Source organism: Acartia tonsa, chromosome 1 (genome assembly GCF_053477335.1).
Source record: "Acartia tonsa isolate MP-2025a chromosome 1, ASM5347733v1, whole genome shotgun sequence".
Lineage (NCBI taxonomy): Eukaryota > Metazoa > Arthropoda > Copepoda > Calanoida > Acartiidae > Acartia > Acartia tonsa.
The window spans coordinates 25,774,432-25,800,998 of NC_137260.1; the positions used below are offsets into that span (position 1 = coordinate 25,774,432).

Here is a 26,567-nt window from a genome sequence, read left to right on the forward strand (position 1 = left end):
GTCCTATATAAGCATATAATTCTAGAGGCTATGCATACGAATGATAGAAAATAAATCATTCCAAGACTTCAAAATAAAAATAAAATTGACTAAAAACTGACTAGGCCCTATGTAATGCTTCCCTAAAATTGAGAACTCAATCGATTTAGTGGTTAGCGAGATCTCAATAGACAAATATATAATATAAAACTTATTACTTTATTGGTAAAAGTAGGATAAAACTGGATTATTCTAGATATTTAAGGAACGCAGAAAAAAGATTAAATATTAAAATATGTGTTGAATACAAAAAAAGAAAAGAAAACATTTCATTAATTAGGAAAGGTAAAAATAAATCAATATATCTATGGGTACCAGAAACATGTAAACACAAAACACTTGCCACCTTTCCCCCCCGTGATTTTACTTAACTCCACACATGCTTATAAAACATGCACAATGTTACTTAATGTATTCAAGACATTTTAACAATTTATTCACTAAAATTCATGAATGAGAGCAAATGATTTTAAGCACCAACCAGCAGTGATGTTAAGCTTTTTTTGTTCAACTTGGCATTACATAAATATAATATGACATAATATATATGATATATTAATTATATGTATTAATTAATTATTGTACTCTTGCCGTTCAAAATTTGATGTGTTTTTTGCTGTGAATTTTACACACTGAATTCCTTGAGCTTCAACATAATCCTAGTTTGTTTACCAATAAATAATTATTATAATATGCTCTTGTTCAATGTTCATGTATAGACCCCTTTACTTAGAACTTAAACCATATCAGTCTTTGTGAAGTTGCTTGTTTCATATCTTGTCGATTAATCTGATTAATGAATATTAAGTTGATACTTTTTATACCTTTATAAGATGTCTAGTTTTCATGGTGACATTAAAACGTCTTGAATGTATCGATGGATGGAGTGTTTGGGGTTTATACGCTGTCTGATTGTTGGGCCCGTGACCCCCAAAAAAAGACCTCAACCTTCGCATGGGTGCATTGTCCACTGTCCAGCCAATGTCTTGGTGTGTTTACGTTTTAACTAAAATAATTTTAAATAGGTTAGCAAGATTTTAAGCCATCAAAAAACTATTTCAAGGTTTTTTTCGAAAATAATCTACCTAGTGTTTTGTTAGTTAGTTCTCTAGAATATACGCCAAAAAAGTTTATCTCACTTTTAGGTAAGATTCGCTTCAAAACTGGCAAATCTTCATTTTGTTTTCATAATTGCCACAAAACCTCCTTTTAGAGCATAAACAATAAACATCAAGCAGCTCGCCTCCATAATTTTATAAACTAAATAAAAAATATTGTTGAATTATTCTTTCTTTACAAAAGTTCAATAATAAAATGGTTGTGTTGCTATAATTTACTTACATGATGACATTATTATCACGAGGACACCCAAACCTTCACTCCGTATCTGTGAAGTGTAAACAGAGCCCACACACTGGCCACCAATATGTTATTTAGTTCCTTGTATCTCTAATACCAATAACATGCAGTCAGTTAAGTGTTCATTATTTTGAGATCTAAGCAAACGTTCAAGATTGTTTGATATTCTAAATAATTAAAAATGGGTAGAAGGAGAAAAGAGATGAATGCTAGGTGGGAGGCATTAGCTGAACAACCCAAGGTCAAGTGGGTAACAGTTAAAGATCAGACAGACGAATTTAATACAAGAGGAAAGAATATTCTTGTCTCGCCAAGATTCACACATGATTTTGATCACTTTTTGGATGAGGTGAATGATAAGTTAAAACCTGGTGGACCTCCGCTAAGAAAAATCTATACTTCTGCGGGTGGTACACAAGTTAGATCTTTAAGTGCTCTTGTTAACCATAAAGACTACATGGCATTGCCGCAAAAGGTTAAAAAAGGAAGCCATTCAAATGCCAGCACTCGTAAAAATTCCAAGAAAAGTTCAGCAAGTTCTGAGGGTTATCATTCAAGTGAGGATAAAAATAAAGGCAAGGGGAGGCTAAGCTTACTAGAACGACAAGCTCTGTATGCTAAGAAGCGTTCTCAATCCGAGCCACCCACACCAAGAGGTTCAAAGTCAAAGTCACCATCGCCATTACTAAAACCAAATACCACTAAAAAAGGCGCGGCAAATTCAAAGTATCAGGCCCCTTTACCTAAGACCAAGAAATCCACGAATTCTACTTTTGTCTCTAAAAAAGGCACTACTAATACTAAGAAGAAAAGTCCTGCTAAAAAAGTTTCTGACTCAGATGATGATTCCCCAGTCAGAGGTATAACCCCGCCAGGTGAGATAGATATTTCTAAAATATAAAATTGAAATGTTTTTGGTCTGAAGCTCAAAAATGATTATCCGAATTGATTTTACTTTTCATTAAAGCTTTATAGGTAGCTTGAAGGTAGGGGCGAAGCTACTCATGTAGTTATAAATTAAAAGAATGTATCTGAGATTACATATATTTCATATAATTTCAAATCACAATGGCATGACAAAAATAACACTTAACTACCATCAGCTGCATTTCTGTTTACTTCAAAATCTAAACATTTTAATTCTTTTTAACTTAGGTAAAAAGAGGATGGCCTTCAGAGGACAATATATATTTGTTACTGACGACGAGGCTGATAGTGATGACTCTAATAAATCTCCTGTAAAAACTACAAAATCCTCCAAGTTAACAGCTGCAAAATCTAGTCTAACAACGGCAAATTCCTCAAAACTAACTACTGCAAAATCTACAAAAACAACAGCTGCAAGCAGGTTATCACGAAGGTCAGCTGCTTCTAGCACTAAGTCGACTATATCTAGGTCCACCAAGGTATTAAGCAGACAGGCCAGTGATGATGAATATTATGAAGATTACAGGTATGACTTTTTTTACTTGGAAACAGCAGGGATGGTTCATTCATTGGCTCTGGTAATACTTATTTGGTTATTCACATTATAAATATTTTTTTCACTGTGCTTTTGATGTGAGCTTTCTTACTTCTTTGTATTTGTTCGCCTATACATAGTATTTATATCATTTTTGCTCACCGATAAATTTAAGGAAGCAATTTATCTAGAATGTTATAAGGGGTGTATATTCTGCACAAGATAATTTTTTTTTCCCTACTGCAAATTTTTATTTTGTTTCCCCTCCTAAATTTTTCCAGCAAGGAAGAGGAAATTTTTTTACAGAACTCTCTATTTTATTCATATTATCCCCCCTCCAAAATATTCTTATAGTTTTTTTCACCAAGGAGGGGAGAAAAATGAAAAAAAAATGTTTACTGTTCTCTTAATTTTTCCCCCCTAACCACATATATTTATTTTCTTACCTTTTTATTTTTCCTTCTCACTTACACTATATATTTTAGCAATGACACCAAAGTTGGAAAGAGTGCAGTAAGCACCAGAAAGAGTTCTGGTAATCACCTGGCACCATCTGGAAGGAAATCATTCAACTCCACCACAAACTCAACCAGAAGAAATTCAGTTTCTTCTAGAAGAAACTCAGATGCAGGTCAGAGGAAAAATTTCAAGGGTAACATTTTAAATGTAATAAGTTTTTTAGTTTTATTTGAGAGTAAAACAAAGTTTACCTATATATTTATTTTAATCCTTTCTTGAATTGTTTTTAAATAATTTGTGTGCTAAAATCTATCCTTGTTTTCTCATTATATCCCTTTTGTTTTCATTAATTTTATTTTAATTTTAGGGTATAATTCAGACAAGAGCAGAAATTCTACAGGAAGGACAAGAAAGAAATCTGTAGATTCTGATGATTCAGATGTCAGCAGGTCCAGAATAAGCCGCCTGTCCACCAGGAGAAGTTCTGTAAAATCCAGGTAGAGTAGGATTTGTTGCTGTTAGGGGTAAAGATATAAATTCAAATTGTGTATGATTACATTTGTCCAAGTAATCGATTACTAGGATGTGAGAGGGGGTGTCCCATAGTGTAGTGGTTAGCGCACTACGCTGTGGTTGGGAGAAACCGAGTTCAAGTCCCCACATAGACTTGGCACTTAGTTGACAAATGCTGTCGCAATTTGTCAGATTATGATCACGCAACCTTCCCTAAGATGCCCTAAGGTTGTAAGGGGGGGGAGATTTGTAGGAAGTTAGGATTCTACAAATCAAGCAGCTCTAACCATGCTTTCCCTCTTCCATGCTCCTCGTATGAGAGTGCCATTAATTAGGGTGGCTTAATATGGAACACCTGCCAAAACTCTAGGCCAGGGTGATGTAATAATTGAGTAGCTTCCACGAGAATTGCGGGTCAGCTTGTAATGTAACATAGAATACAATCAGCTGTGCGCGAGCTTACCAATCTAAGATTGGCCAAAGGATTCTCACTTCCAGTCTCCGTGTGCATCTGAGTCCTAACTTCAGAGAATCATGGCTACAACAACAACAACAACATTACTAGGATGTAACTCATATTTATTTTATTGCTTTTCTTGACTAAAAAACTCAATTGCAATGTATAATTTAAACAAATCAAAACTATCTAAAGTCTTATTGACCTTAATTATATTATGTAAAGCTAGGTAGGCTTTTTCGTATTTAAGCAAAACTTAGGAAAAATTAGCACCAATTTATGATATTTATTGCTTGTTTCGTTCAGGAAAAGTTCCGGCTCTAGATCTGACTCGGCTAATTCAGCCAAGAATACCCGGGCTGCCAGCAGAATCTCTAAATACTCTAAATACAGCAAGTTTAGCAAACAAAACTCAAGGTATTATTATGCATATTTTTGTTTACTATCAGAGCTAAGATCAAGGCATGTTAGAATTATTCTAGTGATTTCAATCTTTGTATTTAACCAGCTTTACTTAACAACGAAATAAATTTGAGGGGAAAATCACGAAACCTGTACGTGTTTTTTTAGTTGTGGTTGGGGGGCAACATATAGTAGAATTGACGACCTCTCCATCTGCAACCGAAATATTATTTTAGATTTATTTTGCTTATTGGTTATACCTTATTCCTGGTATTTAACATTCCTATACCAGTTAGGTAAAGTTTAGAAAGCGTAGCAACTTTTTAAGTCCGCATGTCCGTATTAAAAATAATTTTTAGCTTTTTTGACAAAAAATTAATTATATGCTAAACTATTATAAGATTGTTTAATTGTCAGAATAGAAAGTTAAATAGATTAAAATGTTTTTTAAATTTTCAGGAGGGATAGTGTAGCAAGTGATTATTCTGCTTATGATTCAGATAAATCTAATAGATCCAAGTAAGTTCAAATAAGTTTAAGTAGGTATAACATTTCCTATTTAAAGTATTAATTGAGTATGTGAGATTATTAACAAGAACTGCATCTCTATCTTTCTTTACATCTATTAATTTAACCCAAGAAAATTAGGTTTAGTAATATTCAACAGACAACCAACTGGACTTTACAATGAGTTAGGTCGAATATGGGGAAAGACATTCCCCATACCTTTACTACTATTAATGTCGCGTTCCGGAGACATAATCAGTATGAACTATAACTTCATTAGCATGACGCGGGTTAGACCAGATTTTAACCCTACAGTACATACACACCAAACAATCATTTGCTACAAGAAATCTATCAAATTATTTTTAAATTTATTCTATTTAGATCTCCGGCGAGAAAGTCTAGAGCAGACACCAGAAGAAAGTCAACAGGTAAATTAATTTAGAGTTTTATTAGCATAACAACTCTTGTTCATTTCAGAAATAATTCTTTTTATGGATATGTACTCTGCAAAAGGAAAGATAGGTAGATGTGTTTGTTCAATTAATCTAACTTATCTCAACAAAAACTCTTTTTGATTTTAAAAGAAATTTAGATGCTTTACCTCAAAGTGCATTATCTTTTAAATAAATTTTATTGGAAACAGGGGTGTGGGTAGCAGGGTTAGGGTCTATGTCTTTAGTGCCTTGACACTTCGGGGCTACCCAGAGCCTGATTTAACCTAATCTGACTCAAAGTAATAAAAAAAACCCTAAAAACTACTAATCTCCTCCCGTATTTTCATTTTATTTTAAACAAAGGGGTTGGGTTCTGTGTTCGATTAGGCATTTTGTGGGAAACCGTCGAAATTTATATTTTCCTTATATCATTTAGCCCTGCTTTGTATTATATTTGTTATTTCTTGTAATTATTTTTAATTTCTTTTAAAGGAGGAAGTACAAGATACAGAGCAAGCTCACGTGGTAGTTTTGTCAGTCAAATTCCTGATACACCTGATACTAAGGTAAGATATAGAGCAAGCTCGCATGGTAGTTTTGTCAGTCAAATTCCTGATACTAAGGTAAGATACAGAGCAAGCTTACGTGGTAGTTTTGTCAGTCAAATTCTTGATACACCTGATACTACGGTAAGATATAAAGCAAGCATACCTGGCAGTTTTGTCAGTCAAATTCCTGATACTAAGGTAATATATATACAGACCAAGCTCAGTCAAATTCCTGATACACCTGATACTAAGGTAAAGTTTTTATTTGACATGAAATATAAAATGAAAACTATTTGCTTGTTATTTATCGGGCAAAAATTATCGCTGCACCTGTCTGCATCACAAAAGCTACCATTATAGTGAAATAAGATTGTTTTAAATGATATTGACAAAGAAGATATGATAATTATTTATAGAAATCGATGTTCTGATATTTAGAAACTTTATACCCAAGTAACCAAATTAGGAAATAACATATTTTGTAACTTAGATGCCATGGTATAATTTTCAAAATTTTCCTAAAACTTAATCTTTCTGGAGTGGGGGGGGGGGGGGCGGGGGTTAAATATAATATTGGAATATTTTTTAAGAAAGCTAGATTAAAATTACAACGAAAAGCATAGATAAACAAGGCCAAAGTTCTCAAAAGGATTATTTTTTTTATATCATTTGAAGCGCATGGTATAAATAAAGATTTAAATTAAGTTTAGATCAAATGAGCTGCAAGTCGTGTTAATGTAAAACTAATGTAAATATTTAAAGTGAATGTATGATTATAAATATACACAAATACCATTACTTATTAATGACATGGCCTAGGCCTTTGTTCAATGATTGAACATTGTTAATGGTTCCATGATATCAATTAAAATAGCTATTTATCAAGCTCATCAATCATTAATAAAAGAATGGGTAATTTGTTTAATACTTTACTCGGTCTTTTAAAATTCTTTATTATGCAATAGATTGATAAGTAACTAATGATTTTATTAATATAAGTTTTTTCCACAACCATAATCTGTTACTACTACTCAAATGGTGTTTTATTAATCTTCACGGCATTTTCCCTTTTGTTGAGTGCACCCCCCCCCCCCCCTATTTTTAAGAAAATTAAAAACAAGGAAGGGTTTACTTTTTTATAACTTTAGGTTAGGTTATATTAGGTACTGGGTAGCTAGCCCCGCAGGGTTAGGACTCCATATGGGTTTAGTATAGAAAAAAATTACTCCCTCACTTTTTATTCAATTTATTTTTAAAAATTTTAGGATGTCCTCGACAGACACTTTTAGGGAAAGCAACCATAATCATATTTACAGAAATTAAGTCTTGTATGTTTGTTTTCCTTTCAGGTGAACACTCCTGTTGATCTTCAGAAGGCCAAAGAGGTGAATGAAGACGACTATTACTCAGAATATTCGGATACTGACTCAAGATACGGCAGTGCAAGGTCCAGGAATTATTCTGGAATTTCTGGCAGGACAAAGTCAAATATCTCCAGGAGAAAGTCAAGATAAATAAAAATCATTCTGAAATATAAGCTAATTGCTCGAATGGCGATCAATTTTGATTTGTATTATTTGTAAGATTTGCAGTTTTTGTGTATTTGTCAGATTTTAAGTTATATAATGTATAGTAAATAGGTACGTCCAGGGAAAAGGGAATGTGATTCTGACAAACAATTCTAAGTGAAATTTTCCTCTGAACCATCTTCCTTTTTTTCTTCCCTTCTTACCCTCTTCCCTCTCAGTTAGACGAAAAAAAAACAAGTTTTAATCCAACTTTACTCCAACAAAATATTTAATTTTCGGCAATTTCAAATGAAATTAATTGGCTGAATAGCAGCCCCTTTGGTACGTCTGATATTTAGCAATTTTAACAATGCTATTTTTGTTTTAACTCAACTTAGTATATCATTCAAATAGATTAGAATTAGTGGATTTCTTCTATACATATTTTTACCAAAAATAAATCAGATTGATTTAGATCATTATCAACTGACATTATTTTAAGAGCAGTTTCTCTCTAAACATTTAAAGCTGTATTAGGAATTTCTTTGAAAAGTTGTATTTTTTAGTAAAAAATCTGCTATTAAATTCATATATCCCCTTTTTTATTTAAAATAATTGAATAAATTATAAATGAACAAATTATTATCAGCAATACATTATTTAATTGAATTATTTAGTTTCCATTTAATCTAATTTTGAAAGGTAATATGAAATGTAGTTTTTTTTTATTGATTTTTGATTAGATTTATGCAATTTTTAATTAAACATATGTTTAAAGATTTTAACACTGCACTTTAAAAAATCTAAAGACTACCTACATTAACAATGACAGCTGTCTTTGATTTATATTTTTTAAAGTGCAATGAAACATATTTGTGTAGTGAGGAAATTTATAAACAAGTGTAAATGTGTCGAAGCATTTGACCAACAAGTGGCTACTTTCAAAAAATTATTAACCCTTCAAGAAAGATTCTTTTATTCATTATAACTTTTTTTAAATTGATTTTTTTTTACATTTTAATTAAATTTGATGTTATTTTTAAATTTAAAAACGGTAAAAAAAACTAATAGATTATAAAATTTAAAGTTAATTTTTTTCTATGTTTCCATCTAAAGGGTTAATATAAATGTTTATGACTGTTAGACCTATATTTATATGCAGTAATATTAAATTATTGAAAATGATAAAATGTAAAATAAATACCTTAATATTAATATTATCACATGTTAGGCAAATATTTAGTTTTACTGGTTATAATGTAAATGGCAGAGAAGTTCCCCCCTGGACTGAATATAGATATTTTGGAGATTTCCCTAGTGATGTTATTAATAGAGAATATGCCTTGCAGGAGGCTAATCAAAGAACTTATCTCATGTGCCCGAAAGGTAATCAATAGCCAATTAACAGAAAACACTTAAACGTATCAGAAGGAGGGCTGATTATTACACTAGTCCCCAAAGTTTTATAATTAATTAATAACGTTTTCTTATTCGCTGGATTAACAACTGTGGATGGACACTTTTACCGAATCTTGATTGATTGGTTCATTAACTTGAGTGTCAAAATGTTTCAACATCTAATTGTAATTACAGAAGGGGTAATTTTGTGTTTCATAATTGAGGAAGTACATCAATTTATCGGCTATTGTTTTATCCTTTAAGATCCCTGAATGAATAGGTTTATTTCCTTATTCGTATTCTGTGGGAAATCTGGAAAGTGAGGGAGGGGACATTGGATTGTAAATTATGCTGGCCATAGACGTCTAAGGGGGGGGGGGTAAAGTGGCGATTACCCCCCCAAACGAATTTGGAGGTGCCTTCGGCAACCCCAAAAATTTTTTCATTTTACCCCCCCCCCCCATTTAAAATTTACCCCTACCCTGGGGACACCCCCAACCATTTAAGAGGGGATATTTACCCCCCCCCCCAAACAATTTTGTAGGGGTAAATACCCCCCAAAATAAAAAATCCCTAACAAAAAAAATTTTACCCCGGGGGTAAATTTTGGGGGGGGGGTAAAAACATTTTACCCCTGCCAACAGATTTCAGGGGGGGGGGGGTAATTAACCCCCCAAGCAAATTTTACCCCCGGGGTAAAAAAAATTTTTTTGGGGGGGGGGGTAAAAAAAAATTTGCGCCATTTTACCCTTCCCTCCAAAAGCGAATTACCCCCCCTTAAAAAAATTGTACCCCCCCCCCCAAAAAAAAAAACGCCCCTGATGCTGGCACCCACATTTTAAGAAATATATTCTCTTCTAGTTGGTTAAAAACTTTGGATACTTTTGTTGGTTAATACAAACTAGCATGATGTCCTAACGTATCAAACAAAAATTTGAATCTATTGGTGGAATAATTTTGTTATCAGTCGGGTGTCTTTTATCGTCCATTGTCTTGTCCATCACATCCCTGAAGTCTGAACAATGTAGATAAGTTTTTTCTTCAGGGTTAAGAACCGGTTTGTATCAAACGGATTCGGAACCGAAAGGAAAGCTTTTAACAGTTTAAGTCATATCCTATTATATAAAGTAGTACGTTTTTTCATTGTTTGAAGATTATAATTTTAATATCTGCTAAACCGATTAAGTTCTTCCTTTCAGGTTTTAGTCTAATTTTTTGTCCCCTTACTCCTTTGAATAAAGAGCCCCTATATTCTTGGGACACAGCTGCTAGCTAGAAAGTAAAATAAACATTTGTTTTATTTAGGTGGGTGGGGGGTTAATTAGTTTATTCTAGTGGTGATTTCTCATGGAAGGTTGGATATTTACCTTCTCAAAAATTGTTATAAAACTATAAGCGCTTTTTTATAACACATGAATATTGTTTAGATTATTTTATCGGAGCTATGACCTCTCTGCTGGTTGTTACTCCAGACCAGTTTGAAACTGCACAATATTTACATCTCAGAATGCAACCAACAAGACATTCTTTATTTCAACAAATTCCAGGTAATCTATAATACAAAGTAGAATGATGTCTGTCCGTCTGAAGCTTAAGATCTCGGTAACCACTGAACCGATTGGATTCTACTCTTCAGGTTATATACCCTTCAGTCCTGTGGTGGTTTTAAGCTATTTTTTTGGGGGGTGGGACACCCCCAACCCCCCCAAAAATAAAAATTTACCCTCTCAAAAAATATTTTTTTCTTGAGAACACAATTGACTATGAGCAGCACCAGTAGTAATTTTCTTGAGAACACATTAGACTAGGTATTATTTTTACGAATATTGCGAATTCGTTATTTAATCGAGAAAATGTTTTACTGCTGGGTAGGTGCGAAAATTTTTGATCCGTTCTGCTGGGTAAGTAATAGAAGATGTAATTATACCTCTTGGGGCAAAGCCCCTAGATTCTAGGGGCTTAGCCGCTAGTTGTGTATATAAACCAATTTAGTAGTTTTTCGTCATAGATTTTCAATCATTTTGGATTGCTCAAAATTCTTGTATTTAGCACAACGAAGCCGACATTTAGTTGCTTTAATAATAAATTTTAAATAAGAAATAACAAATTAGTTAGGAAAGCAATACAGACAAAAGAAATATTTAATTTCTAGTTTTATGATAACTAACGATCTCCCTGTTACACATTTTGACATAAGCAGAGCATTTGATTGGCATATATATTTTTATTTTTCAACAAACATTAAGATTTATGGTAGTTTTTAAAATTTCGATTGATGCCTACATTAGTTTTGATTTTCAGCAATTTTCTACACATGTATACACTATAACTAAACAACGAGATATTTTAACCTAGTCTAATGAGTTCAAAATGAATTTATTTTACCAGGAGATGATTTTGTACCTGTAGAGTCGGAAGACAACTGCCAAAATCTAAAAAGGTAGTAAAGTATTAGTTAAATATGTGAGTTTTATAAAAATAGAGTGTTTTCTGTGGTATGATTGACCAATATATAACTCTTCTTTACAATGAAACTTACACAATATTAAATTAACATGATGTCTTATAATTTATCTTTATATCAAAATTAAATATAGAAGAGGATTGTTTCAGGTGTTTGGGTTATCAAGCCTGTGTATTCAATTTTGGTAATGAATTCTGCCAAAAGGATCCATTTCCAGGCGCCAGGAAAATACTCGATGCCAATATTACATGTGTTAAGGATCATTTATCCACTCAGGTATGATTTGTATCCTCATACTCTTTGGTATCAGGATTTGGTTAGATGTATTTTTTATATATATGTATATATATATTTTTTTTTTTATTAAAGGGATAGTTGGATGAAGTGCATTTAAGGAAATGACTTTAAACATAAGTTACAAGTATACCATCAAACATATATAATTTTGTTTTACAGTAAATAACAAACAATTAGACATCACTAAGTTAGTCGTCACGATGAAAATAAGCCTGCTATGTAAATTGCATATATCACAAGAATGCGATTTTCAAGTCTTTTTTTTAACTACATGTTAAATGAAAATTGAAATTCCTTCAAATATATGCCTTATGAATGTAGTTTAAACCATTGATCAGGAAATAATATTCAGTTCACTACCTAAATACAAGTGTAAATGCATTTCGTGCAACTATCATTATAAAACAGATATAAAATACTTGAATCTTTTTGGAAAATTACTGTAAAAGATGGCGTTCATGTTATATTAGCTTCGCTACTTAACAGTTATATTTCAGGTTACAAGTATATCACAAGAAGAAATAATGAGAAAGAAGGATCTAGTTCTACACATAATGTTTCCTTCCAAGCTTGACGAAGGAGTTGAAGATCTAGAAAATGTCGTCTTTACTGACAGGGAAGCCCAAGAAAATTTTGTTTTTGAACAGGTAAAGATTTAGGTAGATTCATATAAAGAAGGGTGTTGTGTTGGTACATCTATAATACAAAGTAGCTTGATGTCTGTCCGTCTGAAGCTTAAGATCTCAGTAACCGCTGAACCGATTGGGCTTTACTCTTCAGGGATTATACCTACTGGTCCTGTAATGGTTTTAAGCTATTTTCCTGGGGGGTGGGACACCCACAACCCCACCAAAAACTAAAAAAAACACCCCCCCCCCCCCAAATTTTTTTTTACATTTTTTTTGTAAAATCTCAGTAACTGCTGAACAAATTGGGCTCTACTCTTCTGGGAATATACCTACTGGTCCTCTGGTGGTTTTAGCCTATTTTCTAGGAGGCTGGGACACCCAAACCACCCTAAAAATTAAAAAACCCCTATTTCAAAATTTTTTATTTTTTTTATTTTTGTATACAAAAACCAGTAATTGGGCACCATGGGGCGAAGTCCCCATGAACCCCCCCACCCCAAAAAAAAAAAAATGTGGTCCAATCAGTGGGACTATCGAAGCTTGCGCCGCATACGGGGTACTTGCTTATGATCACCCCGTACGAGATACACGGTGAACAACCTGGGTTTATTTTTTACGAATTGAAATTTTTACCATTGAGTAATTTGGCAAAGAATAACTTTTTTGAAAATATAACTATAAAATTATTCTGGAGGGTTGACTTTCCATTACCTCATGGGGCGAAGCCCCTAGAGGCTAGGGGCGAAGCCACTAGTGTTCTACATAAAGTACTAGGAGATTAATTTTTTTCCAGTGGCGATTTTTCTTGGGAGGATGGAGTTACCCTCCCCCAAAATAGTTATAAACCTTCCCTGTGCATATGAGAAGCTTCACTGTATATCTCGGTAAAGCGGTGAGCGAGATCGAGATCCTTCGGTATTGACAGATACACATGCTCAGACTAACATCTTATTCCTTTTCTATAAGGATTGAAAAAATAACTATTTATATTCAGGGATGTGAGATAGATCCATACAAAGCTGGATATAGAGGTACATGTTCACCGCTTAGTATTGACAATCAAACTGTTGTGGAGAGTACCTGGCATTTAACTAGCAGAATCAAGTAATTTTTTAAATTGTAATATTAGTAAATACGCCCCTAAGGGCGTCCTGGGACACTTACGGGAATAGGTTTAGGGGCAGTCAAATATTCTTAGGTAAAATTTCTCTTGGGAGGGTGAAGGCACCCTCTCTCTCGATGATCATAAACTTTTTCTGAAACTAAGAGTTTCATTGTAAAGGAGAACCATATCAGTTCCGCGGTTAGCGAGTTGCTTTACTTCTAACAGACCTACAGACACCCCGCTACTTTTGTATAAGAATAATACATAATTAAATCTTTTAATACTATTTAACATGACTTCTACAAATTAAGACTAGAATATTTAGAGTAATATTAAGAGCATAATTGTAATTACAGGAGCCAAGTGTGTAAAGAAAGAACAGTTGAAGTTTTTTGCAGCTTCCAATATCACAGAATGGGAAGGTAATAATATTTGACTAATTCATTGTCCCGAATCATCATTTGAAGATTACAAAATAAATTGTTTAAGATGTGTACCACCGCATTTAATTGGGAACCATGAAGTAGCATGGGTTGGTGGCAATATCTGGTCAAATCAAACTTACCCTCAAACAGGCAAATATTTTTTTTTTATATTCTAAATAAGATTTTTTATTTGATATTTTAAATTTAGATTTCTTTCTAATTGAAATTAATCAGTGTTTCTGTGGATCATTGTGTGTTTTGTTCCACATTATTATCAACTTTTACCAAATGTGTTTCTATTTATTGCGAGAAGCTCTAAAACATAAAAATTTTTACCAGAAAATAACTTCGGTTGACATAAAATTATTTGCAAAAAGTTTTTATTTGCAGACCTCTTTAAATTAAAAAAAAATATCTGTTTTGTTCACTTTTTGCTGCATACATTTGATGACTTATTAATGCAACCATCTCGTAATCAATGTATAAATGGCACTTAGAATTCGAATTTCGATCTGAAATTTTGCATGAGTAATCCTTGGTAGGTCTATTTTCTCTAAATCGAACAAAAAGTTGGAAAAGTAACGGCTAACGGCTCAGCCGTTTAGCCATTTTTTTCAATTTTCAAGGTAAATCATTACGAAACCTATCTCCACATAATACTCTTTGCTGCTCCAAAACGTTTTCAAACGGTTCTAGTCAGTAGTTTCTGGTACTAGAAATCTAAAAAAAAAAATTTTGTATCATTTCACACGATTTAAAGCAAAAATATGTTTCAAAAGGTTGATTCCTTTGTAACTTATGACAGATTTGCCATAATAACAGCCAAACAACGGCTAAACGGCTGAGCCGTTAGCTGTTACTTTTTCAACTTTTTGTTCGATTTAGGGAAAATAGACCTACCAAGGATTACTCATGCAAAATTTCAGATAGAAATTCGAATTTAAAGTGCCATTTATACATTGATTACGAGATGGTTGCATAACCCCCCCCCCCCCCCTTAATAGGAGAAAGACCGTCAGCAATGGAATTGAAGGAGCATTCACAAATTCAACAGCATCCCCACAAGAATATTATACCTGTCAAATTGGCCTTTGCTCTTCTTGTTCATAAGGTTAGAATTCATTTTATATACTATTATATACTCACTTATAGGTTCAATCTATATTGAATTGGATTGAAAATAGATATAAATTATGTTACTATGATATATTATTTTTCAATTGAAAAATATATCTATTGCTTTACTGAAGTTCAAAGTACAACAAAGTATTTATCTAACTGCCTTAAACTCGTATAAAATTATTGACATATGAAGATTAAAATTTTAAGTTGTAAGGAATTTTCACTCTTTCTTTTTGGTTTCGCGGTTCCCTTCGGGGAGCCATAAAATTACGGGTTACCCTGTACCCAAAATAACACTGCCTAACCTGACCTAAAGTGTCTAACAAATAAACCAAATAAATTCTCCTCCATCCCTTATTTTCCAGTTATTTTTGTATGCGGGGGGGGGGGGGGTGGCTGAGATATATATGCTCAACAAGGTATTTTGTCGCGCATTGTTTTAATAATTTTATATTATGAATAGGATGTTGCTGCAGTTATTCAACTGTTGATGTCCATTTATAGACCTTATCATTTCTATGTTATCCATGTGGACTATAGGAGGGTAAATTTATAGACATTATTATTTTCATGTTATCCATGTGGACTATAGGAGGGTAAATTTATAGACATTATCATTTCCATGTTATCCATGTGGACTATAGGAAGGTAAATTTATAGACATTATTATTTCTATGTTATCCATGTGGACTATAGGAGGGTAAATTTATAGACATTATTATTTCCATGTTATCCATGTGGACTAACAAAATAATTATTTTTTTCTACAGTCTACACAATAATTGGCATAAAATCTATCATTTTAAATGTGAAAGTCAGATAAAGAATCATTTTTAGAGCAAATATAGTGCAAAAAGTAACAAAGACGTTTTAGCAAAGTATGAATGTCTAATGAAATAGATACTTTTAAATTTTGATATACATATCAGATAAAAATATATTAAAAAAGAGATCAAAAACTATAAAACAAGGTATATATTTTTTTCACTCTGTCACTGAATAAAGAGCACTTTTAGGTTTGATTTTAACCAATGCAGCACTTAAACACTCTTTTTTCAAGGTAAATAAACAAAATGAATGCAATTAAACAATTAAGTCAGTTAAATAATACAGTAAGCCTTTTTGTAGCAATTTTTTTTTGTTGAAATTATTCTTTATTTCTATAATAAACTGTATTAAAATCTAATGATTTGAAAATTCGTAATTAAGAACTTCATTTTTACACTGTTTAGACATATAAATTACAAAGAAAAAGATTAAATCCTTTAAGTTTGAATAATACTTTATATATTTACATAATAAAAACATTAAAATTGTTAAAGATTAAAAAAAAAGATAAAAATAAGTAATTTTTAAAATCATTTTGTGTCATCTTCATAAACTATTTCCCCTTTTATATTTTAGTCTGGTAGAATTCATAATTATAAATAACCTTTCTTGAGCATATATATGTTTTATTGAAATTAATTATAAGAATGTAAAACATTTTTTGATTGATTTAATATTAACCATTCACCTAACATTTTGTTATTTTACTAATTTTTGAAACTCTTTTATTCTTATTAATAATTCTATTTAACACAAAAAGCTAAAATGGAGTTGATAACCTTTATTTCTTGCTTTGTATTCTAATCAGGTATTTTATTTGACTAAATTTTTTAAAACTATATAGCATGCATGTTTGTGTCAATAATGAAGACATTACGTGTTTTTATGTACAAAAAGTTGTTTTAAAGCAAGAAAAAAATATAATCTTTCTAGTAACTAATATACAATTTCGTAGTTTTAAATATGTCTGTATTTTGGTTTCTAAAAAAATTACTATACCAACAAACATGCATGCCTGAAAATTAGTTTCAATATTCGTATTAAACAGGAAAAAGAAACTAAGTCGTCGTTATAATTATTGTTTGTTATTTTTGGTGTAAGGTTTTTTTTAATGAAACTTTTTTGGATCTCGTGAATTCGATTTCTGCGGATTTTCTGGTTGCCAGAAATGAAATCTACGCATCTTTTTTAGCTAGATGGCATTTGTCTGGTTAAGATTGGATAAAAAAATCTTTGGTTGGTTAAATTCAATAAGTGTGTATAGGAAGGTAAATTTATAGACATTATTATTTCTATGTTATCCATGTGGACTATAGGAAGGTAAATTTATAGACATTATCATTTCTATGTTATTTATGTGGACTATAGGAAGGTAAATTTATAGACCTTATCATTTCTATGTTATCCATTTGGACTATAGGAAGGTAAATTTATAGACATTATTATTTCTATGTTATCCATGTGGACTATAGGAAGGTAAATTTATAGACATTATCATTTCTATGTTATTCATGTGGACTATAGGAAGGTAAATTTATAGACATTATTATTTCTATGTTATCCATGTGGACTATAGGAAGGTAAATTTATAGACATTATCATTTCTATGTTATTCATGTGGACTATAGGAGGGTAAATTTATAGACATTATTATTTCTATGTTATTCATGTGGACTATAGGAAGGTAAATTTATAGACATTATTATTTCTATGTTATCCATGTGGACTATAGGAAGGTAAATTTAATAGACATTATTATTTCTATGTTATTCATGTGGACTATAGGAGGGTAAATTTATAGACATTATTATTTCTATGTTATCCATGTGGACTATAGGAAGGTAAATTTATAGACATTATTATTTCTATGTTATTCATGTGGACTATAGGAAGGTAAATTTATAGACATTATTATTTCTATGTTATCCATGTGGACTATAGGAAGGTAAATTTATAGACATTATCATTTCTAATTTTATGTATTGGTGATGTACGTACATCCATTTATCGGCCGTTATTATCCCTTTAGATTTCTGGGGTTTTTTTACGCAAAATTACATAATTAAATTTGAATATTAAGGATGAAATTAGAGATGATCTAATACAGAATCTGAAACAAAAGATGCCAGTACCAAATATCAGGAATCATTCTTTTTCTTTTAGTTTGCTGTTAGCTTTAATCTCACATGGCACTTGTTATAAGTTAACCTTGCTTTTTTGCTAGGTACATATACCAACCTCCCTTTATAGTATCGAAGCTACTTAAATATTCATTTGTTCTGTCCTTTGTCCGTCAGTCAGTCTGTAATGCCATGGATAAAATGTGATTTTCTCAGCAGATATTATATGTATGTCGTTCATGCTTAAAAGACACATGAAGTAAAAGTTTATTTTAAAAATTCGTAATTTCCTTGGATCTTTTTATATTCTTCCTTTTCTTTTCCTTTTTTATGTGACAACTGAAATTCCGCTTTTTACCTGACTGTCTGTTTGTCCATCCGTGAATTTTTTGTGCTTCGCTACTTTAGGATGTTGTCATCCTTGTTAAAGCTATAGTTAAAGAATGGTTAGATTAGAGTGCTGCCAAAGACCAGAAGTTTTGTGACCTCCTGGGGATCTTTTCAGATTGTCAGAGCCCACTTGGAACAGTTTGAGGAACTTGCTAGGTGGACATCTTTCTTTCTTCTGATAATGGATATAAAATACGTGGATATTATAACGGTACCCTTACATGCCTTTACCCATCCCCTCCACTGACCAACCATAGAGGAATGTATTGATCAATATCTACTATATTAGAAACCTAAATTGTTGACTAAAATTCCCTTGTCACAATATCTGCGTATTCTATATCAATTCTTTTGCTAATAAAAAAATTTAAAACATGAAAATGATAACCTAAAAAAAGCATAGGTATAAATTTTTAGGATGAGCACTTGGGACTTTGTAATAAATATGAGCGGTTCAGATCTTGCCATAAGGTAATAATTTAATATTTTGTCAACCACCATGGTATCAACAATTATTTTGGGCAATGTTTGCAGCAAAAAGATTCAAAGAATTACCTAACAATGAAGAATTTTTTGACGTAGAAGGTACAGTTAAATGTTTTAGGTACTTAGATAATCAAAGGCCTTTATAAAGTCTAAAATACAAAAAGAAATTTTTATTAAGAAATATGAACGACCTGAGCTATGCATTGGCACCCTACAGAGGACAAAATTGGTTCATGTTCCATGGAAATGTGAGAAACAGTCCTGTTGGAAAGGAGGTAAGGTTGTTCATAATTATTATCTAAACTGGATATTTCAAATTATCAATAGAAAACAATATACCTAACTAATTAATTTTAAATAAAAGGGATGAACTTTTTCACAAGTACATAGTGTAAGAAAAGCGGACCGACGAGATATTCAAAATCAAAATGATACGGAACATTAAGTAATTTAAGTAAGAGACTGCATTCTTCAGGTGTCGTTACTGGATCAACGTATATATAAAGTTGTTGCGCTAGTTAGAGGTGGCAGGGACCTAGTACGAGTACATTTTATATGCTAAAAAAAAATGCTAAAATATTTATTACATGAGATCAAATTGACAATATGTTTACAAATAAAATATTTTTATTAATTATTACTATTGTTGTATATTGTAAATCATGATGATTTTGGTCGAGTCCATAAAAGGTAAGATCCATGTGATCCAGATTCCAAGAAGGCATGTAAGCTATCCACTGTTACAAGGAAAGCTTGCCTGTAAAGCTGGTTCCGGAATAGAGTAATTAATATTAATAGTAAAATGGTGATGTTGTTGTCAGGAGTGGTGGCTCGGTGGTGGCCCAAGCAGGACAAGGTGGGTTGGTTCAGGTATAGAAGTATTAAACTATAGTAGTCACGTATGATGTAAATATTAATATTTGTTGGTAAATAATTTAGTATGGTGTTCTCTATCTTTAACTAAAGTACAAAAATCTATATCGAATTTAACAGGTAATCCTTCACTTTTTTCAAGTTTAGAATTCTATTAGTTTCAAGATTCTTAAAATCATTAGGTAACTCGTTATAAACACGAGGGAAATTAAACAAAGGGTGTTTAAAAAATGAAACACATCGAACATTGGGGATATAGAAATCTTCTGCATTGCGCAGAGCATAGGCTCCACGTTGACTGTTTTGAATCCATGTGCCAGAAAAAGAAATTGGGAGTCTTTCTAATTTAAAATCAAGCATAAATTTAAATATATTATAATTAATAAATTCAGCTAGAGGAAGAATTTTATTTTCTTTAAACAAGGGTGGAGTGTGTTCATTGTATGAAGCTCCACTAATAATGCGTATGGCTTTTTTTTGAACAATTTTTAATGGTTTTAAATATTTTTCAGGTGCCATGCCTAAAATATTACAGCAATATTCAAGGTGTGATTGGACATGAGCATTAAAAACTAATTTCATGCAATCTTTGTTCAAAATGTTTTTAACTAAATTAAGACTATACAAGGATCTAGAAATTTTTCCATGGATATGTTTACAATGTTCTGATAAATTCAAGTTGCTATCAAGATAGACACCCAACATTCTAATTGATTTAGTTATGTTAGATTCTCCTGGTGCATTATTTACTAAGTATATTTGCGATTACTTTTATTTAATGAAATCTTCTAATTTTTAACATGTACAAAACGGCCTGCTGTATTGCATCAAGATCCATGTCAGATCTATATAGGAAATAAATGTCTATAAATGAGCTCAAGTCTTCCAAGGAATATATGTTTAAAACTTATAGTGCTCCAATAATCAATAATAAAATCCCATTGGCCAGAACGATAAGACCCATTATTTTACTCTATTAAAAATTAATTCATTTTTTTCATTTCATGTTGCTATTTACATTATATCGAAGTATTTAATTTCTAATCATGAAAAAGAAAATTTAAATTTATAATATAATAAATTTAAGAAAACTCTGTTTTAAAAAAATTCGATTGTGGCGACACTTTGTGTGTTCAAATATTAAACTAAAATTGTAGTAATCATATTAACCCTTTGGTGATGGTATTGTAATGAAAAAAATATAATTTAAAAAATCTTTTTAAAATCATTTAAATTATTAAATATTTACTTTCTTTAAATAGTAATGCCGGGTGAGGAAAATAGATTTATTGAGAAATAGATATGCATATAGAAAACTAGCCAATAGGGAGATAGTTATATCGAGCAAACTCTAGTTATTTATAAACAAAGGTAGATAAATATTGCTATCATGAACAGGAAGATCGGAAAGAATATTTCTGTTTGAACTGAAGATCATAAAATAAGATTTGTTAGGGTGTATAGAAAGCTTATTTGCTTTATACCAATTAGAGAGATTATCTAAGTCTTTATTTGCTTTGATCATAAGATCCTTTAATTTTTTTGCTACAGTGATGGTAGAAATATCATCTGCAAACAAATCTGCAAATGCATCTGTACAATTGTGTACATCATTAACAAATATAATAAACATTAATACCCCTAATACACTTCACTGGAAAGTAGAAATATCTATATTACAAGTATTTTCAGAAAATTCATCCCCAATTTTTACTTTTTGTGTACGATTAGAAAAAAAACTTTTAAACCAAGATAATGCAATGCCACGCACACCTGCATTTTCCAGTTTCTTAAATAAAATAGGATGAGATATACAATCAAAACATTTTTCTACATCCATGAATAGCCCTAAGGCTATATTTCCTTTGTTTAAATTATCAGAAATGTGGTTAATAAAATCAATGACTGCATGATTTGTTGATCTATGTTTTAAAAATCCATATTGATGGGAGTAGAAAAAATTATTTTTATCAAGAAAATTTGTTAATCTGACATTTACAATTTTCTCAAAGACTTTTGAAATATTATCCGTTATTGTTACGCCACGGTGACATGACATATCTTTCATATCACCAGACTTAAAAATTGGTATAATTTTAGACATTTTGAATATTTCTGGATAAATACCAGTTTGAGCTGAAAGTGTAAAAATATGACTCAATGCAGCAGCTATAGGACAAGCAATGAATTGTAATAATTCGGTAGAAATTTCATTCATATCTTGAGACTTTTTCTTTTTTAACATAAAAATATAATATATGACATCAAGCCTAGTTATAGGTCCAAGAAAAAATGAGTTTCTTATGGGAGGGGGGAGGTAATCAGAAAAATGAGTTGAAGACTCTGGTATTTTTTCAGCGACTTTTTTGCCTACATTAGAAAAGTGTAAATTAAAGTGATTTGCCATTTCTTTGTTTTCTGTGATTAACTGATCGTTTACTAAAATTGGTCCTATAGAGTTCTGGTTGGAAACATTATTCATGTTTTCATTTATTATTTTCCAGATTTTTTTAGAGTCTCCATTTGCTGCCGAAATTTTGCTATTAAAAAGAAGTTGTTTTGATTTCCTAATCAAAGATATATAAACATTTCTATATTTTTTATACTTATTTTTATTTTCCTCAGTAGGGCGGAGTTTAGCTTTGTTAGCAAGCTTAATCTTCCTCCTTCTACTTTTTAATAATCCCAGTGTCATAAATTTATTGATTGGTTTGTATCTACTATTGACTTTTTCAATTTTTAATGGAAAGCAAATATTGAAAATTTCGCTAAAAGTGTGATGAAAATTATTTGCTGCAATATTGGGATCATTAGATTGAAGTACATTATTCCATGTTTGTTCTTGCAATTTTGCTTTGAACACTTCTTTATTTGCCAAAGAAAAGTCTCTATAATGACGAGGAATATTTTTTTTCTTAGGACCTTTTTTGAGATTGATGTCAATGAAAGGATGAAAATGATCTGAAATACTATCAATAAAAATTCCAGAGCTTGTAATATCATTACAAGTATCTGAGGTAAAAATATGATCAATTAATGTGTGGGATTCACCACTAATACGAGTAGCTTTACTAATAATTTGATGAAATCCAAAAGATGAAAGTAAATCTGTAAATAAAGTAGAATTTTTATCATTATTGTATTTTAAAAGATCAATATTGCTATCAGTAAAAAAATAAATGGGAATTGAATATTTAGAAAGGGTTTCCAAGTGTTCATACAAACAATTAAAAAATTGGTCAAGTTGCTCTTTATTTGTCAAAGTAGTATGGGTGTTAGGCCTATATAAGCTGATAGCAATGAATTTTTTTACTTTAGGTATATCTATCTTGACAGCGCATGATTCATAAATATTTTCAATAAATTTTTATTCTTTCTTTAACTTTTCTGAATGAAAATTTTTATTTACATAGATTCCAGCCCCGCCCCCCTGGCCTATCTTTCTTGATTCATGGAAAAATTTAAATCCTTTTATATTATTAAATGAATGATCAGAATTCCAAATTTCTTGGCAACAAATAAGACTAGGATGAATTGATTTTGCTCCCATATCATCAATAAGGTTAGTAATTGCAGTTAATTTAGCTCTAAGGGATTGACAATTAATAGACATACAAAAAGAATTATTTTTTGATAGACTGTTAGATAAAGTATCAATATTGACATATTTACATTCTGGCATAATATCTCTAAACGGTTCAAGAAAAGGGTTATTGTTAATAAGATCTAAATTTTGGTTAGAGTTAAGATAATTGAGAACACCATCACTATTATCATAATTGACTACCATAATAAAAAACAACTATACCCGGACCCACTTTGTTTCTGCCAGCTGCCACCACACAGCCGCTCCATTCCAACTTCATCTCCTTACAACTAAAAATAAGAACAGTTAGATTTAAATTTGCATACATATAAATATAAAAAAACTAAAAACTACGATATAAAAAAACACTTTAAAAGTGCGCAATGTTAAAGTGCTAAAAAAATGCATAATATGTAAACTAAAGTATGAATACTTTTAACTAAATATTTATGAAAAAAAATATAGATTAATGTTAGAAAATTAAATTTAATGTAGTTAAGATTTGAGGTAAAACATGAGTGTAAAAATTGTGAAAAATTATTGATGTAGAATATTGTCGATATCATTAATATTAATTTCATTAGAATTATTCAAATTTCTGGCTGTTAATACTGCTGGGGAAGGTCCCTTCAAAAGAGTAGAATTTTGGCGTGTCGAGGGTTTTTTACCAGTCTGCTTGACTGGCTTTTTCGCCCCCTTTCCTTTGTTCTTGGCATCAAAATCTGCTTTTTGGGCAGCAGCTTTAACAAGGATCTCTTCATTAGAATCTAGGACGGAATCTACATTGTATACAAATTTAGCAATACCTGCAGCAGCGTCCTTGTCCTTAACCATAGTAAACTTGATTCTTCCATCAATAGTCCAGACCTTGAATACCCTCTCGTCCCCTCCAAGTCTGGTCAGCACCTTGTGGTTCAATCTTGTCAGGTCAGGACTGGCTGAATAACGCTCGATACCCGCGGTTACCTCTGCAGCAGTTGGGGAAGGCATAAATTCTCTTTTTAATTTGAGAAATAAGTTTCTCTGCCATCTTTTTGAAAAACGGATGATTATGGGCCGCGGCAACAAAACGTTTTGGTCATGTCTAGACGGCATTTGGCGGCCAATAAAATGGCCGTTCTCTAAGAGATTGTACCAGGCTGGAACTTCTGGCAAAACTTTGGGGGAAGCCTTAGATAAAACCGGAAACAAAACACGGTTATAGACTGTAGTCATGCAAGCAACGCCTAGGCCAAGCTCTTTAATGTCGGTTCCAGACACAGAAACACCATAGAACCGCAATGTCCAATTTCTGCAGTATTGCTCACGTTCATTGTCATTAATCATACAGTGATTTTTGTTCTCGTCCAGAAGGGCTTGTAAATTTTGAACTGTTTGTTGCAGGCTTTTAAATTCAGCATCAGATACAGGCATGGTGATAGATGAAAATAATTCACAGTAATGTATAATTATAAGTTAATTGTTTAGAATAACTTTAAATTGTTTATGTTAGTAAGAGTATTTATAACAATAATATGTTAGCACAGTAACAATGCACGCCACGGTGGTAACTAACTAGACATATAGCTAGCGAGTGCGTGTGTGTAAAGTTTGTACAGCTTATTAAACAAGCGGTCAAAATGGACAGTTGCTATGGAGCTAGGGGTTGAGGAGTAAAATGAAAACACAACCTTCTGTCTTGAAAACTAATACACAACTGATGAGTACTGATAAGTACAAAAAGGAATCAACCTCTAAAATATTACTGTATGAATTTTTGGTTTCAGAAATCATGAAAACTATGTGTAAAAGATAAGTAATGTATAAGTATAAATTTGCTTTACACCCTAAATTGGTTATAAAGAAAGCTTGTATTTGGAATTTTACAATTTAAATTTATTTCTTTTTGTAATAATTGATTTTATTTCGTAGCCTGATCATGACCAAGGTCTGTGCAATGAGGCCTGGTTCGCCTGTGATGGATTTGTTTACAATGTTACACGCACAGCTGGTCAACCTACAGCTGATGTACTCAAGATAAAGACTACTTCTCAGGTTGATATTATGTTAATATCTCTGAAACAGCTACTGGTCAGATGTAAAAGAAATGTAAAGTATCCATATTCTATTGTTTGTCTGTTTATTAATTACATAGGTATATGTTTTGGGCTATTGTATTTGTTGGTTTGTCACTGTTTGACAATTTTAGAACAATGAAAATACTTTTAAATGTTAAAAATTAGTTAGTTAGTATTGTTACATTTTCTTTAATAGAAAGTTTAAATTCTAGTTTTTGTAGTTTTTTTTTAACTCTTGAAAGCACTTGGCATTATATGATATCTGTGAAACTTTCCTAAAATTTTTTAATGCTTGATACGCTGAATCTTTAAATATAACTTCCTACCTCAATTGAGGAAGATTTAATAAAGTTTGTTACAGTTTAGCACATAACTGTTGAAAGTTTCATGACAGAATGTTTGGTTTAAAGTTTAAGTGTATAAATAAACGTAGTCAGAGACGTGCACAAGCAAACTTTAACATCCCAAAGTTTACTCATGTTACAACTCCAAATCAATTTACTATGGAAGGTGTTGGCTTTTTAAAAATACTCCCAAGATCAGGGCATCCAATCTAAAGGCACTTCCAAGCTAGACCCGTCTACCTTAGCCTTCAGAGCTATTCCTTTACCCAAAGTAAGAACTTAAAATATTATTTTTTTGAGTTAATATTAATATTAATTAATCAATAATATTTTAAATGAATAATTTGGGTCAAGTGTGTTCTGCACGATGCATAAACCCTTCACCCCATATGGACGCCCATGAACAGAAGTTGTTGATTAAAGAGGAAATAGTGTAAAGTTTCTCAAGATGGTTTAAATGTTGCATTTGCATGCCATTCTACACCAACACCATGCCCTTAGGGATAGTTAAGTGCACACAATAAACAAGGATGATAACATCCATAAATGCGAAGCTCTGAAATCAAATCTGAAAAAAGGGATAATCATATTATACGAAAGATTGTTGTAAAAAATTTGAAGATCAATATGTTTTACATGGACGTACGACTTTCTAAAAACGATTATAGATTTGCCACTAATATTTGCCTATTTATAAGCCAATATTCCTAATAAGACCTAAAAGTTTTCAATTGAAAGAATAATAATGATGC

At 31.6% G+C, this 26,567-nt stretch overlaps 3 protein-coding genes across 11 annotated transcripts in view; all 3 read left to right on the forward strand.

Annotated features, from left to right (window-relative positions):
* Positions 1-811: 811 nt before the first annotated feature.
* LOC145315949 (uncharacterized) lies at positions 812-8,906 on the forward strand. 8 transcript variants are annotated; one of them, XM_080156198.1, is made up of 10 exons: positions 812-1,028; positions 1,588-2,273; positions 2,554-2,851; positions 3,346-3,512; positions 3,687-3,816; positions 4,596-4,706; positions 5,151-5,210; positions 5,583-5,629; positions 6,128-6,201; positions 7,533-8,906. In XM_080156198.1, exons 2-10 carry the CDS (start codon positions 1,601-1,603, stop codon positions 7,695-7,697), a joined length of 1,725 nt encoding a protein of 574 aa, XP_080012324.1. In that variant the 5' UTR covers positions 812-1,028; positions 1,588-1,600; the 3' UTR covers positions 7,698-8,906. The 8 variants fall into 8 exon arrangements, 6 of the variants coding, with proteins under 6 accessions (XP_080012324.1, XP_080012332.1, XP_080012341.1 ...); XM_080156206.1 differs by having other exon boundaries at positions 819-1,028; positions 3,346-3,491; XR_013878201.1 differs by lacking the exon at positions 812-1,028 and having other exon boundaries at positions 1,125-2,273; positions 7,533-7,823; positions 8,573-8,906.
* Positions 8,819-14,793, forward strand: LOC145326939 (uncharacterized). The gene is made up of 9 exons (XM_080170391.1): positions 8,819-9,077; positions 10,517-10,636; positions 11,478-11,529; positions 11,703-11,829; positions 12,348-12,497; positions 13,474-13,583; positions 13,941-14,006; positions 14,074-14,159; positions 14,789-14,793. The coding sequence occupies exons 1-9, from the start codon at positions 8,819-8,821 to the stop codon at positions 14,791-14,793; spliced, it is 975 nt and encodes a 324-aa protein (XP_080026517.1).
* Positions 14,794-15,014: 221 nt separating this feature from the next.
* Positions 15,015-26,567, forward strand: part of LOC145316057 (uncharacterized) — a 54,714-nt gene continuing 43,161 nt past the window's right edge. For both annotated transcript variants that reach the window (XR_013878282.1, XM_080156348.1), the window contains exons 1-7: positions 15,015-15,120; positions 15,595-15,675; positions 18,040-18,099; positions 18,534-18,625; positions 18,887-18,940; positions 19,134-19,230; positions 25,326-25,448. Coding sequence is in view for 1 of the 2 variants with exons in the window: in XM_080156348.1 (XP_080012474.1) it covers positions 15,031-15,120; positions 15,595-15,675; positions 18,040-18,099; positions 18,534-18,625; positions 18,887-18,940; positions 19,134-19,230; positions 25,326-25,448 (597 nt within the window). In the remaining variant the exon portion in view is untranslated. The remainder of the gene's footprint in view (positions 15,121-15,594; positions 15,676-18,039; positions 18,100-18,533; positions 18,626-18,886; positions 18,941-19,133; positions 19,231-25,325; positions 25,449-26,567) is intronic.